The 14,978-nt window shown below is 41.7% G+C and overlaps 2 protein-coding genes across 2 annotated transcripts; one reads left to right on the top strand and one right to left on the bottom strand.

Moving 5' to 3' along the window:
- Positions 1–385: 385 nt before the first annotated feature.
- On the top strand, positions 386–3,004 carry dctn5 (dynactin 5). The gene is made up of 6 exons (XM_074696660.1): positions 386–587; positions 745–813; positions 919–1,037; positions 1,515–1,626; positions 1,985–2,087; positions 2,167–3,004. The coding sequence occupies exons 1-6, from the start codon at positions 540–542 to the stop codon at positions 2,262–2,264; spliced, it is 549 nt and encodes a 182-aa protein (XP_074552761.1). The 5' UTR covers positions 386–539; the 3' UTR covers positions 2,265–3,004.
- Positions 3,005–5,315: 2,311 nt separating this feature from the next.
- hapstr1a (HUWE1 associated protein modifying stress responses a) lies at positions 5,316–12,885 on the bottom strand. The gene is made up of 5 exons (XM_074696991.1): positions 12,461–12,885; positions 11,322–11,402; positions 10,701–10,768; positions 10,412–10,622; positions 5,316–9,300 (listed from the first exon to the last, which is right to left on the bottom strand). Exons 1-5 carry the CDS (start codon positions 12,654–12,656, stop codon positions 8,984–8,986), a joined length of 873 nt encoding a protein of 290 aa, XP_074553092.1. The 5' UTR covers positions 12,657–12,885; the 3' UTR covers positions 5,316–8,983.
- Positions 12,886–14,978: the final 2,093 nt, after the last annotated feature.

Genomic DNA, 14,978 nt, shown 5'->3' with positions numbered 1-14,978 from the left:
AAGATAAAGTAGATTTTGCGGCTCCTGAATGACTTTCATCAGGTGAGCTGAGGCAAAACGGCTCTTTTGAAAGTAAAGGTTGCAGACCGCTACTGTAACATGAAACAAAAAAAATCAAATTCAAATATATGAAAATAAAATAAAAAATAATCTGCTTTCAAAACGGTTTAATATGCTTAGGTGCTAAATGGACTAATTCTTCTCAGGCTACATTAATCAATCATAGAACAAAAAGGATTATTATATATATTATAACTTTAATAGTTACAAAGAAAAACTATCAAATTGAGCTGAATCATCCAAATCAATATCCCGTTTTATACATAATAACTCAGCTCTGACTAACGTCATCATACTGATGTAGTATTTTAACAGCTGTCACGCAATCGACGTCTCGGCGCTCCACTCATACTGTCTAAAAACCGGAGGTTTGGCATCAGAAGAGAAGCTAACAGCAGAGAGGAGAATAAAACAGATGCTACTGTCATTAGTGCTCCATTAATCCACTCTGCCTTAGATTTTGAAACAGATTTACAGCCATGGAGTTGTCTGAGATACTGTACAATAAGGCGGAGTACATTGAAACGGTAAGACGTCCAGTTGTTATCATTGTTAGCTTGCGATGTGGCTAGCTGATGCTAACGGGGCGTTGGGCGTTGGATAAATGAAATGACTGTTTACCTCAGATTAAAGTTGAATTGTAATGTAGAGCAGTTATTAACCATACGGACGGTTTATTTCCAGGCTTCTGGGAACAAAGTGAGCAGACAGTCGGTGCTGTGTGGGAGTCAAAACATCGTCCTGAATGGCAAAGTAAGGAAATCAGCATGTTAGACAGAAAGCACAGTGTTTTTACTCTGCTTGGCTGTGGCAAAGCTCACATTTTGATTAATTGTGTTGTTTTTATTTTGCCCTCAGACTATTGTGATGAATGACTGTATCATCAGAGGGGACCTGGCTAATGTCAGGGTGGGCAGACACTGTGTGGTTAAGAGCCGGAGTGTCATCAGACCACCGTTCAAGAAGTTCAGCAAAGGGTAAACGTCCTGTTTCTACAGCATCTACTTGTCTGTTTATTTTTTTTTAATATACTATGTTTTTAAGAAGCAGAGATCTAGAAAAGTCAAAATGAATTAAAACAATCCCATTTTCTTCCTTTCAGAAACACTCAACATACATGGTTTACATATCTACATCTCTAGTTTGATAAGTCAGATAAGAAAAATGTAAACATCAGGTCGTTTGACACATGACTTTTTTTTTCAAAAGACTGTGCATTCATTAAAGCATCTGTTTTGTTTTTAATGATTGAAAAAAAGCATAAACAGAAAGTTTCTCTATCACTTGAGCTCCCAGGATCTTATTTATTACTTATTCAAAGTATTATTCTCAAGTAAAATACTCATACTACATGTAATGCCAGCCACTCAATAGTTTACAGTCCTAGATGAGATTATTTTGTACAAATGTTGAAGTTTAACTTCTTGTCTTCCTTCCCTTCCTTATCCAACCAGAGTTGCATTTTTCCCGCTGCACATCGGAGACCACGTCTTCATCGAAGAAGACTGCGTGGTCAATGCAGCACAGATCGGGTCTTACGTCCACATCGGCAAAAACTGTGTCATAGTGAGTGGGATTAAAACACAACACCAGTCTTAATGGAAGCATAAAGCATGCTGGGAGAACACTGCTCTGCTTCAGTTTCAGAGGACATAAACAGAGCCAGAGTCTCATTCTGCCTTAGGAGAAATAGTCACATGATGGTCATGATCGAAAGAAGGGAGAGAGCAGATAAGATGACTCAGCACAAACTCAGAGAACAGATTAAACAGCTGAATATTTAAAAAGTACCTAGATAACTTTTTAATAAGTCATGCAGTTAACCCATGTTTATTGTTTCTGTTAAATTTATGATTTTTTCAGCATGAAGTAGGAGATAGATTGTTCTTTGTTTTTATATGTGTGTGTGATCATGTGTTCCCAGGGTCGTCGCTGTGTGCTGAAGGACTGCTGCAAGATCTTAGACAACACCGTGCTCCCTCCTGAAACAGTGGTTCCACCTTTCACTGTCTTCTCTGGATGTCCAGGTCCTCAGAACTCACCAACACCTGACTCTGTGTTTACCTGTTTCCCCTCAACCTGACTCTGTTTCTCTTTCTCTCTCAGGTCTGTTCTCAGGGGAGCTCCCAGAGTGCACTCAGGACCTGATGATCGACGTAACCAAGAGCTACTACCAGAAGTTTCTGCCCCTCAGTCAGATCTGAGTCCTGATCCCATAAACCTTCACAGTCAGTTCCAGGTCCTGGTCTCTCAGCAGGCTCAGATTTACTTTGAGAGCTGACCTTCTGCTTTCAGAGACCATGAGTTTCTTTGACCATAGAAAATCATCTGGTCCCAGTTTGAACTCTAATATCATTTTACTGTTAAATTATGAGGAAAAACTGATATTTGTAACTCTGATAAATGAATTGACTGCAGCAACAGGAAGTCTTTACATTCATAGATTATAAAATGTTGCAGTGCTCCATGTTTACACAGCACGTCCATGTGTGAGAAACCTGCCTGCACACATGACATCTCCCCATCAATAGTTCCTTAGTTTTAATATTTAACTGTCTCCTTTTTGGTCAGTGGCCTGTAGAGAAACTCATGGTTCTCATTGTGACGACTGATGATCACTAAACTTCCTTTGTGAAGGTGATGATGAGGAGGATGAGCTGCAGAAGGAAAGAAATGCTGAGGCAGGTACAGATATGACACTCATGGACCAAAACAAAGTGAAATAAACAGCTGTGTTTGAAAACTCTCAAACATGTTTGTTGTTTCACTCCCTTCACCTTTAAGCTGTAAAAAAAATATGTTTGCTTCTGATTTTTGCAAAATGTCATAACTATTATTTAATACTGTGCTGTGTTTTATTTGAAGCTTTCTGAATCAAAGTGTTAGATTTGAAACTGTTAATGAGTGAAGGTCCAGTCTGGATTAATGCAGCAATTAAATAAGTATGAATGAAAGTCTGCCTCATGTGTCTTTGCTTCTCAAGTTTTAAACATTACACCCCCTAGAGGCTCATTAGGGAAAATCAGAGTGGTCTGAAGATTTTACAGTAACATTAGAGGTGTAAAATATTTCAGTTTGAAATTACATTATAGTAAAAGACATTTTATAATTAAGATGTTTTGCTTTTAATATAAAGTTACTATGACCTGTAGTTTTTAACTGTTAAAGCCTCGGATGCATCAACGATTTACCAACAGGTAATCATAGGTAATTATCTGAGGCTGAATATTTTCAAACGTCTCATAAGACCTGATTATTGAAGTTTTCTTCGATTAAAAATAATATTCATTGTTTTAATATTACATCACTCGCTTTAAAACACATCAAAATGCTTAGTTTATCATGACCGCTTCGACTGCTCCTCCCCTCTCCCTCTTATGCAGTGGACTGTCCCATTTTACTGCGCACGTGCAGACTTGATTCAGGAAGACGGTAGCAAAACAAACATATTGGCGCGGTTTGAAGGTTTTGAGAAAAATGAAGCGGAGTTACCCCAGTTGGGTAGAAAAGAGGGGATGAAAGTAAACAGTATTTTTATCAAAACTGCCAAAAATGTCAACCTTTAACACCGTGACACCGAATGAAACGAGACAACAGCAACAACCAGACTGCTGTCAGAGTGAGCCGAGGAGGCGGAGAGATGAGGGGAGACGGGACGGTTGTTATCCGATCTGTGTCGTCATCACAAAGGCGTGAGTATTAACGCGGTCCATATGGTAAATTACATTGATTATTAGCAATAATTCAAGTAAAATTAAGTTTTAATAAAACTAAATTCAAAGAAAAATAAGGTTTTATTATATTCTAATGTTCTTAGCAGTTACAGAAAAAGCGTTGAGATGATTCACTTATCCAGGGGCGTATTTAGTAGTTTGGGGGCCCAAGCCAAACCCAGTCAATGGGGCCCTCCATGTCCTTGTAACTCCTCTTCCTCAGAGCTAGACTGGCCTTCCCTGGGTCCACTGTCTCTTTCCCAGAATCAAGGCATGACACAGTGCTAATCTTGTACATGCTAACTTAACACAACTAAATGCATTTCCTCAAGTTCTGTACTTTAGTTTGATTTAGAAAAAAGTGAATCCATCATTTAGTCCACTTTGTCCTGGATTTGAAATCTTTTATGGTCCATTGACAGCTTATTTGTCCCACAGTGGGGAATTTACAGAGTAACAGGAACAAACAAGAAAGGATGAAGTGAAAAACATTACAATAGGTAAATATTGAAAAAATAATTTAGTAAAGAAAAAATATGTAAATATCAAGCTCAACATCAAACTGGAAAAAAATCTACTGAAAGAGGTGATATTTACAGTTACCATACTTTTTGGTCCTATTATTTTAAAGTGAATGTATTTTTATTTGACCCCCTGTCCAGTGAGTTATGTTTCCAAAAAAGAGATTTATACAATAATGTTTATCACCAACTCCAAAAGTTTGATTTAGAGAAAATGATCCTGTTTCCTGGGCTAGATAAAGTCCTTAAAATCCTAAAAGTCTGATATGTTTATCTCAGATCTCAGAGCAACATTTGTTTGATTTCACACTTGGTTGAAAATAAGAAAAAAATGGTAAAAAGTGTTTTTACCACTTTCTTCCTGAATCAAATGTTCAGATGTGTTGTAACATGGAATAGCCCATTGAATAAGAAGGGAGGGGGAGGACCCAAAACCATCATTACAGATTAAGCCTTTGATGGATTTTGAAGCATGTGAAGTAAGATTTAGAAAAAAGAAATGCTTTCAATTGAAGAGAACTTCATAAATCAGTTTTTGAGAGATGCTTTGGGGGCCCCTGGGAATCTTAGGTTCCCAGGCAACTGCCTGTGTTTGCCTAATTGTAGCTACGCCCCTGCACTTATCAGATAGAAACCCTGAAGGCTGATTTTAACAACTTTATCCGGCTCAGGAAACGGAACAATTTTCTTAAATTCACACTTTTTTAGTTGGTGATAAACATTATTATCAAACTTTTGTTTTGGTAATGAATAACAAAAGCACAGAATATTATACATTAATTATGGACAGCACACCTCAGTCTTAATTGTCATGCAAAAATAAGGTTTGATGGTGTCAGAGGGGAGGAGAGAAAAACTGTAGGAACAGAAAGAAAAGAATAAGAAAACAGACAGGAAGATAGAAAAGAGATGAAGAAAAAATCATGAGTTTTATGGTTAAACAGTATTAAAAACCAAGTTTAACCGTATCAAATAAATATATAAAAAAATCAAAAACAGCCAGTCACATTTTTTGTTTTTTAATGAAACATAGTCAATCCAATTGCAACTCATGGTTTTATTTCTTTTACAATGTGAACCACATATATCTTACTGACAATTAAATGTTAAGTATATAGATTAGCCATTTATTACTTTTTTAAACAAATAAGTATCAAGAAACAAATGATAATAGTGTTGGCTCCAGAGACACAAGGCATGAGTCAGCCTGTTGAAACCATGTGTGAGGGCCAGTGACTGGCTCAGGGAGAGTAAAACAAAGTGCCCCCTCTAGTGTTAGCGGCTAATCACTGCAGGTCCAACCCTGAAGGAAAGATGACAACATCCTGCTCCAGATTTGAGCCCTGCAAACAAGATGCACACACAAAGCGAGTCGTCGACCCGTGGAGCTTTGTGTTTCCTCTGGACAAGAAAAGTCACTGAAATTCAAGACATCGTGGCGAAGTTAGAGAGACGAGTGCGATAAAGCAACGTAAACATCTAAAAGAAAAACCTTCTCATGGCTTCAGTGACTCCATCCTGTGAAGGTGCCTCACGTCACTTACGCCTGTGGGTAACTAAAGATGACGTGAGCTGAATGATGGAAACCAAAGGAAGACGGATCGAGGCGACAGAGAGGAGGCGTCAGCAGGAAGGAGGAAAACTTGAACGACTGAAGAAGTTGAAGCTAAGCTTTGATGGGCCTGGATTTGATCCATGTTTGGTTACATGATTACCTCATCTGGTAATCAGATTAATAAATTAAATTCAAAGGATCATTTTTCAAAATAAAAACAAGAGAGGGTGAGGGGGCAGGCTGAATGTTTGGTCGACACAGGGCGTGAAAATAACTCCAAGGTCTGATAAGAACCATGTGTTGTTAGATAGTCACATGTTTTCAGCTCTGGATTCAGTGGTACAGAGTTTTAATCTTCAAAGTGTGAGATGATGCAGTTCTGTCTCATCTGCAGCACAGCACCGGGTCAGAGGCCAACACGCCAGGCGAGTAGCTCAAAGTGGATTCAAACCCAGCTCCTAAAAAAACGATCGTTCAGCTCAGACCAGGAGGAAAGATTAAACTGCCATAACGAGACGCTACAGCAGCAGTTTGACTTTTATAAACATGAATCTGTCTTTGAGGGACAGCTGAAGCCAGACAGAACTCACTGAACAGCTTTTTTTGTTTTGTTTGCAGAAGTTACATTTTCAAACCAACACTGCTCTACTCTCCGTATGAAAGGTTGGCACTCCTTCACAAGAATCAGACTCTGATTAGGCAAAGCTCACATTTTCCTATATATTAAGTTAATATTCCAACAGTCTAATTCAGTGGTTTCACTTGTATAAAAGAAAAAAAAATCCCGAACATGATTCTTCATGTGTTTGGAGAGAATCAACAAATCTCAGCCCCACGTCGCGCTCCGACGATCCAGTAATCACGTCTGAATAGAAAAGCCAACCAATGAACGCAACAAAAACAAAGTGAAATCTGTGACCAGAGTGTAACAGAAGAAGAACTGGCATGCTTTGTAGAAACAAAAAGAAAAACGCCTCCGTCCAGGTCGTCAGGTGGAGAGGGAGGTGGAGGTGAGAGACGACTGGAGGAGGAAACATCGACGCGTCACGAGTTTGATCCTGATGATGGTTTGATCAGGATAAGGTTCAGAAATCACTCTGAATAAACAGGACTGACACTTTAAATCCATCCACCTGTGAGACAAACAACCAATCAGAGACCAGGAAACCTCCAGGTGATGAGTGGTGGTTCAGTGAAGGGCTGTGGGGGCTGCACAGAGAGTAAAACACCTGTTAGACACACCAGACAGATGCTGCTCACAGGAGCTTTACGTTTTCTTCTGTAGCACAGCGTTGTTTCTGATAGAAGATTCACCACAGCCTGAAACTTGTCGTATTTTGACTCTGAACCACAGAACTGAACAAACCGGATAACCCACCACTGAAACCTTTGGTCAGGGCATCCTGAAACATGACGGCATATTCAGAACAACAAGCCTAGAACGGACTCCTATAATCTATCGTTTACAGCCCAAAATAAGCCGACGTTTCCTCAGAACCAGATCACGTTTCTATTTAAAGCTGGGACTTGTGATGTCAGTGTCTCCTCCTCCCGTCGCTCACAGAAGGATGGATGGCAACAACCATTTCAAGACTGAAACAAGCTGCTAGCTGCATCCTCCTGTACCACATGAACCAACCCCACCCCGCCTCGTTAATGCACACATCCCTTATACAAAGAGCAGGCGGTGTCCGAGCACCGGGCCTCAGGCAGGCCTGATGTGGGTCACCCTGCACTGGCTGTCATAGTCCATGCTTCTTCTCAAAACACTTCCTATGCTAGAAGATTTCTTAGATTCATGCTTTCTTTACAGCACCGACGCTCTTCTCTCCAGGTGAGTCTTCAGCCAGAGAGAGAAGGACTCTGAAGAGAGCAGGGTCCACATGCAGAGACCACGTTAATACTCCTCCAGGACATGTTTGGAGAGCAGAGGTGAGTCTGCAGTCTCTACTTCTCTAAGCACCAAATGGTCAGTCATGAGTGGACCGCCCACCAACAGGCCTCTCTGGGCTACAACTGGGAAACAATGGAAGAGCCGATTTCATTTGCATTAGTCAGAGGTGAAAGCTAAGTGCAAAATATCCTTATTGCAACTCATCAGCATAATCACAAGATCACATACAACAGCAGCTGCTTTCAAAATAAGATGAGAGTAAAGGAGGACGAGGGCGTGGCCGTCTGGGAAGCTGGATACACAAACAAAGAGAAACATCATTCCTTTCCATTATCCTCAAGAAAAACAACAACAACAACAACAAAAGAAGCAAGGTGGAGAGAAGAAAAGCGAACTGAACTTGGCTATCGCTGAAAAGCCGTGGCAACGCAGCTAAAGTTTAACACTGGTGTCTGCAGAAACTAAAGACGTGGAGGGTGAGGAGAAAGACGACAGGATGAAGGAAGAGGAGCCGCTGTGGAAGCAGAAAGTGTCCAAACATCACACGCCGCCAACCAGGTAGCCAAGAACTGTAACTGCGTACACGTGGTAGGACGACGTCACACTCCTACTGGACAATTTAGCCCCGCCCACTGAAGCTGCAATGACGACGTAACAGAAAGAAGAGGTTCATGGTTCTCTAACAGAGCGGGACTCGGTATTTGGCGAGAAACTTGACGATTTGATCATGGCCCTCACTTCCTGGTTAAGGTGGCGGGTGAGGGCGGTGAGGTTAAGGTTAGCGAGGGAAGAGCACTAATGTGTCAGGAATCAAGTGGCTTTAGCTCGTCACGCAGCGCCCTGCAGGTCCACGCCGTTTGAGAACTGATGCATCCAAGAATGAGCCGTGACGCCCGCCGGTGTTTCCTTTCCAAGGAAGCGATGCAGGACTCACATCCCCATCTCCTCCACACACACACACACACACACGCACACACACACACACACACACACTCTCTGAGTGTTCTGATTGCAGGTCAGTGATTTATAGAAATAATGTTGGGAAAGGAGACAAGGAACAGAATTTGTTCGACAAACACCGAACTTCAGTCCCTGTTTTCGTTTTCAGCCGGGGGTTTCTGCGCGGTCAGGCATTCGTCAATCTGTCCATGCGTCTGTCCCACGTAAGCCCGTCCGTCCCCCTTTTCCAGCCTCGGCTCCCAAGGCGCCCCACCCCTTGGACACACAGGCAGGCAGCGGATCAGATCATCCGGTTGCGTTTGTGCGTAGGGGAGTCTGTGATGACGTCACTGCACTGGGTGGAGTTTCGTTTCCTGGTTCCTCCCCCTCCAGTGGAGGCGGAGCCTGTAGAGTCTAGGTGCAGGGCCATTTCCTCTGAGATGAAAGTGTTGAGGTCGACGTCCTGGAGCCCGTTACGCCTGCTGCGGCACACCGGCCCCGAGCCGGAGGAGCCACCTCCGCCTGCAGCGCCTCCGTTACTGCTGCTCCCACTCACGTGTGTCGGAGACCCTGGAGCCCCGGAGCGCACGCTAATGCTCGCCATGGCTCCGCTCAGACCTGAAGAGGAGGAGAGGAAAACGGTGTTTCAGATACAGACAGGAGGAGTAAATGAGCTGGTTGTCAAAAAGCATACGAGAGCAGAAATCTAAAGAACTTAAAGACGACTCAGACTCAGTCAGCGTTATATTATATTAGACAAGACCCCAGTCAGTAAACTGGTTCATTGGTATTCTCCTGGTGTTTTCAGATGATTCATATTTTTTAATCAAGAACTAAAGACAAAAGTTAATGGAAGAAGAAGTTATCACAAATCTCTCTGAAACAGAAAATATCTGTGCGTCTGACGTGTGAAACACAAAAAGTGAAGTGCTGCTGAAGAGAGGTTTCAGACAGGAGGGGAAGGGCGCAGCAGGTAAACAGCTCTGACCGTCTTTGTTTATGTCTTCAGTCAAGTTCATGCTTTGAAGACCTGCATTGTTGGGATGTTTGAAGAAAAACTGCAGCAGAAGCAGCCGTCTCAGGACAACACAGGCTACAGCTCGGTGTCAAATGTTTGTCCAAACAAAATTCCCAGAAATGTCCGTGTCGGTCCAAACACACAAGAAGTCGCTGATAACTGACATACCAAAACACACCGAAGCTGTGTCTGTAACCTTAACCACCAAATGCCATCCTCTGACCTGACGTAACCTCAGCTGCTCCCTAAACGGCCCCTTTCAGACACGGGAACATCAGATCGTTGGAGCTGCACAACAGAAACATCAATACATCACCGGTTCAACGGACAGCAAACATCCACGGCTGAGGGCTGTTAAAAATGACTCGTAAGGTGAGAGGCTTCGTCTAACACACACACACACACACAAACACACACACACACAGCATAAGAGAGGCCGTCTTTCACCACTGGCCAATCGTAACACACCCCTGTCCAACACACCCTTATCTCTGAGCCACATGTGAGCCTGGGACGGACACGCCGTCTCTCACACACAAACACACACTTTCTCAGAAACACATCTGTGTTTCCCAACACGCAGCATGATTAAAACACCACATAAATATATTTAACAAAACGACTGATTTAAAACAAACTTCCTCTGAAATTCTCTGAAGCAGCGTCCTGAGAAAAGTCCCAATGATCCCAGTTTGCTTTGAGTTTCCTCACCATGCAGAGCTATGGCCTCCCTGAAGGGCTGGAGGTCTGCTTCCACAGAAGACCCAGTCTCAGCTGGTGAGTTGGCCCGGCTGGGGGCCACCATGGCCAGCCGCGTGCTGGCCCTGCTACTCCTGTGTGGTGGTGCTTTGCCGCAGAGAAAACTAATAAGATCCTCCCTTCGGATGGTTCTCCGACGCTTTTTCACCCAGGCCAACATGTCCTGTGATCCAAAACAAGAGCGATTAACATGAAGATCAATCCAGGTACAAAGACATGATAACGAAGGAAATGGACTCACCTTATTGCGTCGCTGGTGTCCTATCTGGATGCCCCGGTCAAAGCTCTTTTGATGGGCCTCCACACTCTCTGTGACAGGTGACAGTACCATGAGAACACCAACCAATGTTTATCAGTATCAACTCTCTGATCCAAGCCATTATTATACAGCACAAGACAATACACCATGATAATTAGACTTAATTAGACTGAATAAACACAGAGACCCAAATTATTGCAGATTTGTAAAATTAAAAACAAACTATTCTCTCCTGTTTAGCATTTGATTTCAATTTCTAGAGTCATTTAATCTATTCTACTACAAACAGCTGCTTCATTTGTGAATTCCTGTCGTATCCCACCCTAGAATAACAATGTCTTTCACTGACTTGCAATAACCCACACACCCCTGAGACAAACAGACCAATGCATTAAAGATAAAAATGTTAATAACCAGGTCTTTGTTTACCGCTTAACTTGAGCTTGTCAATAAAACCACGTCTACATTTACAAGTACAACAGCCAGCTACCGTCTGTATTGACAGGAAGAGGCACAGAGACAACAGCAGGTGTAGGAGCTCTCAGATCAATACATGGTGTTCAAAAGGCACAAGGAAAGAGGGAGATGGATGTGGTGAGTTACCTTTGTAGAGGTTGGTTACTGCTGTGGCTGAGTTCTGAAATGGCACCCACAATGACAGGCCCTGCTGATGACATACTCTGTCTGTGGGAGGAAAAGGGAAATATGTCTGAGTGCCTGAGCATGATGTGGTGGCTATTAGAAAACAAGTGACTGATGAGACCAAAGGGTGATAGAATAACTGAAGGCACAACAGCTTCACAATCATAAGGTTGTGGGGAAGATCATTTTCATTCGCCATTTTGTCTAGCATCTGCAAAAGCATGGGCAGGGTTTGGCGTATAAATAACTGTCTGCCGGCGCTAGATGGCCAACACGGCAGCAGCTTGTTTAGCAAAGAAGCAAAACTTAACTGCCCTCTCAGCAGGAAAGTTGCAAAGCCATGAAAAACATGCAGACAGCAGATTTAGCATCGTAAAAGTCCAACTTCGCTTTAAGGTACGGGGGTTATTCAGTCTGACAACAACACAACCACAGCAGAGGGTACACAAACCAATATTTTCACCACGAACAAATACTATCCTCGCCATTTTGTGATAATAACGCAAGCTCTCATTGCCTAACAAAGTGCTAACTCAGCAGCGAACCAGGAGTTTAAAAAAGAGTGAACAGCTCCGGTTAGCTAGCTTTACATGTCAATAACACTTTTCAACAGCTAATCGCTTCAGCTTTAACAGATGGTAACACTGACAGAAGACTGGAGACTGTCATCTGAGAATGTCGCGTAGCTACGATTGTTGTTACCATCGCCATTTTGTAACTAGACTGGCTAACGTTATGTTAGCCATCATCTGCTGTCCAACTAGCTGTCAACAAGCTTTTCACAAAGAAATTCTTTAAACTTGTGCCAATTACTATTAGTCCGTTCTGATATGGTTGATTATCAGACTAAATGAGTGCCCCACAAGAAACAGGAGTTCCTAACTTTTTTTCACCCTGAAAGCACAAGCTAGCTAAATTTAGCATTGCAAAATCAGCTGTAAACGTTGCCCAGTGCTGGACAGTGAGCTGCTAACAAGCTAGTTAGCATGCCAGTGCTAACGTTGATTCCAAGTAGCGCTGTGGAGGCAGACAGGCAGATAACCAACAACACAGAAATGTGCCCTCAGACAAACACGCATTCATAACACGCAGGTTTTAACCTTTGTATAACTGTGCCACAGCAGTAGCACAGTTTTGGAAAAGATGCCACAGTTTATCCTGGTCGTTGTCGGCCTCTTCTTCGCTTGGTTCCCTTTGCTCCGCTTCGGCCAAACACTGCCGCTCCCATTTTGAGAACCAGTGCTCGGGTCCGTGTTCCTGTATCTCCGAGTCTCCGTCTTCCTTCTTCTCCTCCATTTAATGCACCAAAGTCGTTAAAGTCGACGCTTTTTAGGTGTTGAATGTAATTAAATGGGCACTATCTGACGAATTATGTGAATAAACTCATGAATACTGACTGTATCTGATTATTTCGCACAACAACGCGACGACGGTTCTCGTCCCCTATCATCTATTGAGATAAGCTAAGCTAACTGTTTTTCCCAGCTGCCGACGACGAGATAAATACAGCGCATACTACCCTGCTGTGCTCTTCAACCCGCCCACTGGATGGGTTCTCACCGTTGGTTGGCGGAATAAGCACTGCAGGGCGCGTTCCAAATCCCATTCCGGGATTTCATTGGCTGTCAGATACTTCCATCAGTGTGTTGACACAAAAGACACACTTTTGAGATTCAACATTTCTGAAGCTAGAAAGAGAGTACAGAGTCAAAATGTGGTCTGTTACATGATAAACATAAAAGAATGAGAATAACGGATGTAAAATCTCTCATTTATACATGTCATAGTGCGATTCGTATAGATAGAATTTAAAGTTTTATGTCAATAAAGTCATTGAACTGTATATTTTTAGAAAATAACACAAAACAGATGTGGTATAGCAGTATTTTTTGGTGAATTTGAACTGTCGTATTTGCTGTCACTATTTCAGAGCTCTGTGTAGTCTATTACAAATTTCTCACAAGGAAAATTTTAAAAATCAGTACTTAATCATAAAAAAGTATTTGTGTGACAATAACTATACCACTGAAGAAGTGCGTCGATCGTTTTAATAACGTTTTTTGTCCACTGGATGGTGCCATTAACCCAAAATATTATCTACAGACGTTCTGGTTTCGTCACCACTGCAGAGGTGTTGAAGTGGCCACTGCAAAAAGCTCATTGGAAGTGAAGACACTCAAAAACTATTCTTGTTATTATCATTATTATTATTATTATTATTATTATTATTATTATTTAAAAAGGTACAGCAACTAGAATTTAACTTCCTTTAAAATTATTAGCATTACTATTATTATTATTGCAGAGAAAGTACATTGGTGTCTGTCTGTATTTGCTCCTTGCTAGTAGTAAAATTTATCTAGAAAAATGTCAATTTACAGTGACACATTTTCTTACACAATGTTTCAACTATACTTTCGTCCTTTGTTAACTAGAACTTTAACAGAATGTGTAATATTAATAATAATAATAATAATAATAATAATAATAATAATAGTCACAATAGTAGGAATAAAATACTGCATGCCATTGTCAGTTTAATCCAGTCCAATCTGCTGTGCCAACAGCTGCTTTGTAAATTGGTAAAAAAAAAAACAAAAAAAAAAAACATAACACACCCCCACCCCCCTCCCCGCGCAAAAAGTGATTTTTTTCCCCCTCAATATTATATGTATCAAATTTACTTGAACTTAAATAATAAACCAAATTCATAGAATAAAATTATTTTGTAATTATCTGTGTCATTATTATTTTTGATTATTGTGTTGTTTAATCGTTATTTTTAATATTTTCAGTTATGACTGATGCCAATTTGCACTACTTGACAGGTGCCACAAACGTTTGAGAATATGGGAAACGTTTCTGTTTTGATAAAATTCTAAAAATAAAACTTTTTTAAGTCCAGTGTTGTAAATACATCCAAGGGAGTTAACCAAAAGAATTATTTCAGTACCTAAAATTGGACAGCCAGTTATTTTCCCCTTATGACCGTACTCATGATTTGGGCCTTTTTGCAACCTGCAGTCATCGGTGAATCTGGCCTTGTTTTGTCCCTTACATAACCCTATCTCAGAGATTCAATGCCAAGGTAATTATATATTAAGAATATTCTTTTTTTCTCCGGTAAAACATGCACACGCTTTATCCCTATCATTTAACATGAATGTGATCCTGGCCGGGGATGGGCCAGTGTTTGGATCTCCATGCGGATGTGACATTTCAGAGAAGAGCGCGGCCGCCATTTTGGGATTTAGCTCAGACTGAACACATCTCAGGCCGGACGATAGGAGCGGGTTGAGAGCTACACGGCTCAGGCTAACGTTTTGTGACCGGGCACCTTCTTCACGAGAAACAAGAGGTTAGCCAGAAATGCAGCGAGGTGCCGCGTTTTGTCGTTCATCGTTTTAGGGTCGGTTTGGAGGACTGGTTTATGTCAGGCCGTAGCAACAACTCTCATCCCCACGAACTTTCAAATCAACATAAACGTGAGTGCTATTCCGTATTGGAAACGGCTTTGAATGGATAGCTTTTTCCTCCGCTCGCCCCCAGACGAGGGACAATCGGAGGAGCACACGGACTGGGGATATCGTTGGCAAAGTTGTTGAATGTGTGTCAGTA

The sequence above is a fragment of the Halichoeres trimaculatus genome, unplaced genomic scaffold (genome assembly GCF_033239565.1).
Source record: "Halichoeres trimaculatus isolate MK-OKI-2021-1 unplaced genomic scaffold, fHalTri1.1 fHalTri1_scaffold_20, whole genome shotgun sequence".
Lineage (NCBI taxonomy): Eukaryota > Metazoa > Chordata > Actinopteri > Labriformes > Labridae > Halichoeres > Halichoeres trimaculatus.
The sequence above is the reverse complement of the archived record's forward strand: the minus strand, read 5'-3'. Positions and strand labels throughout refer to the sequence as shown.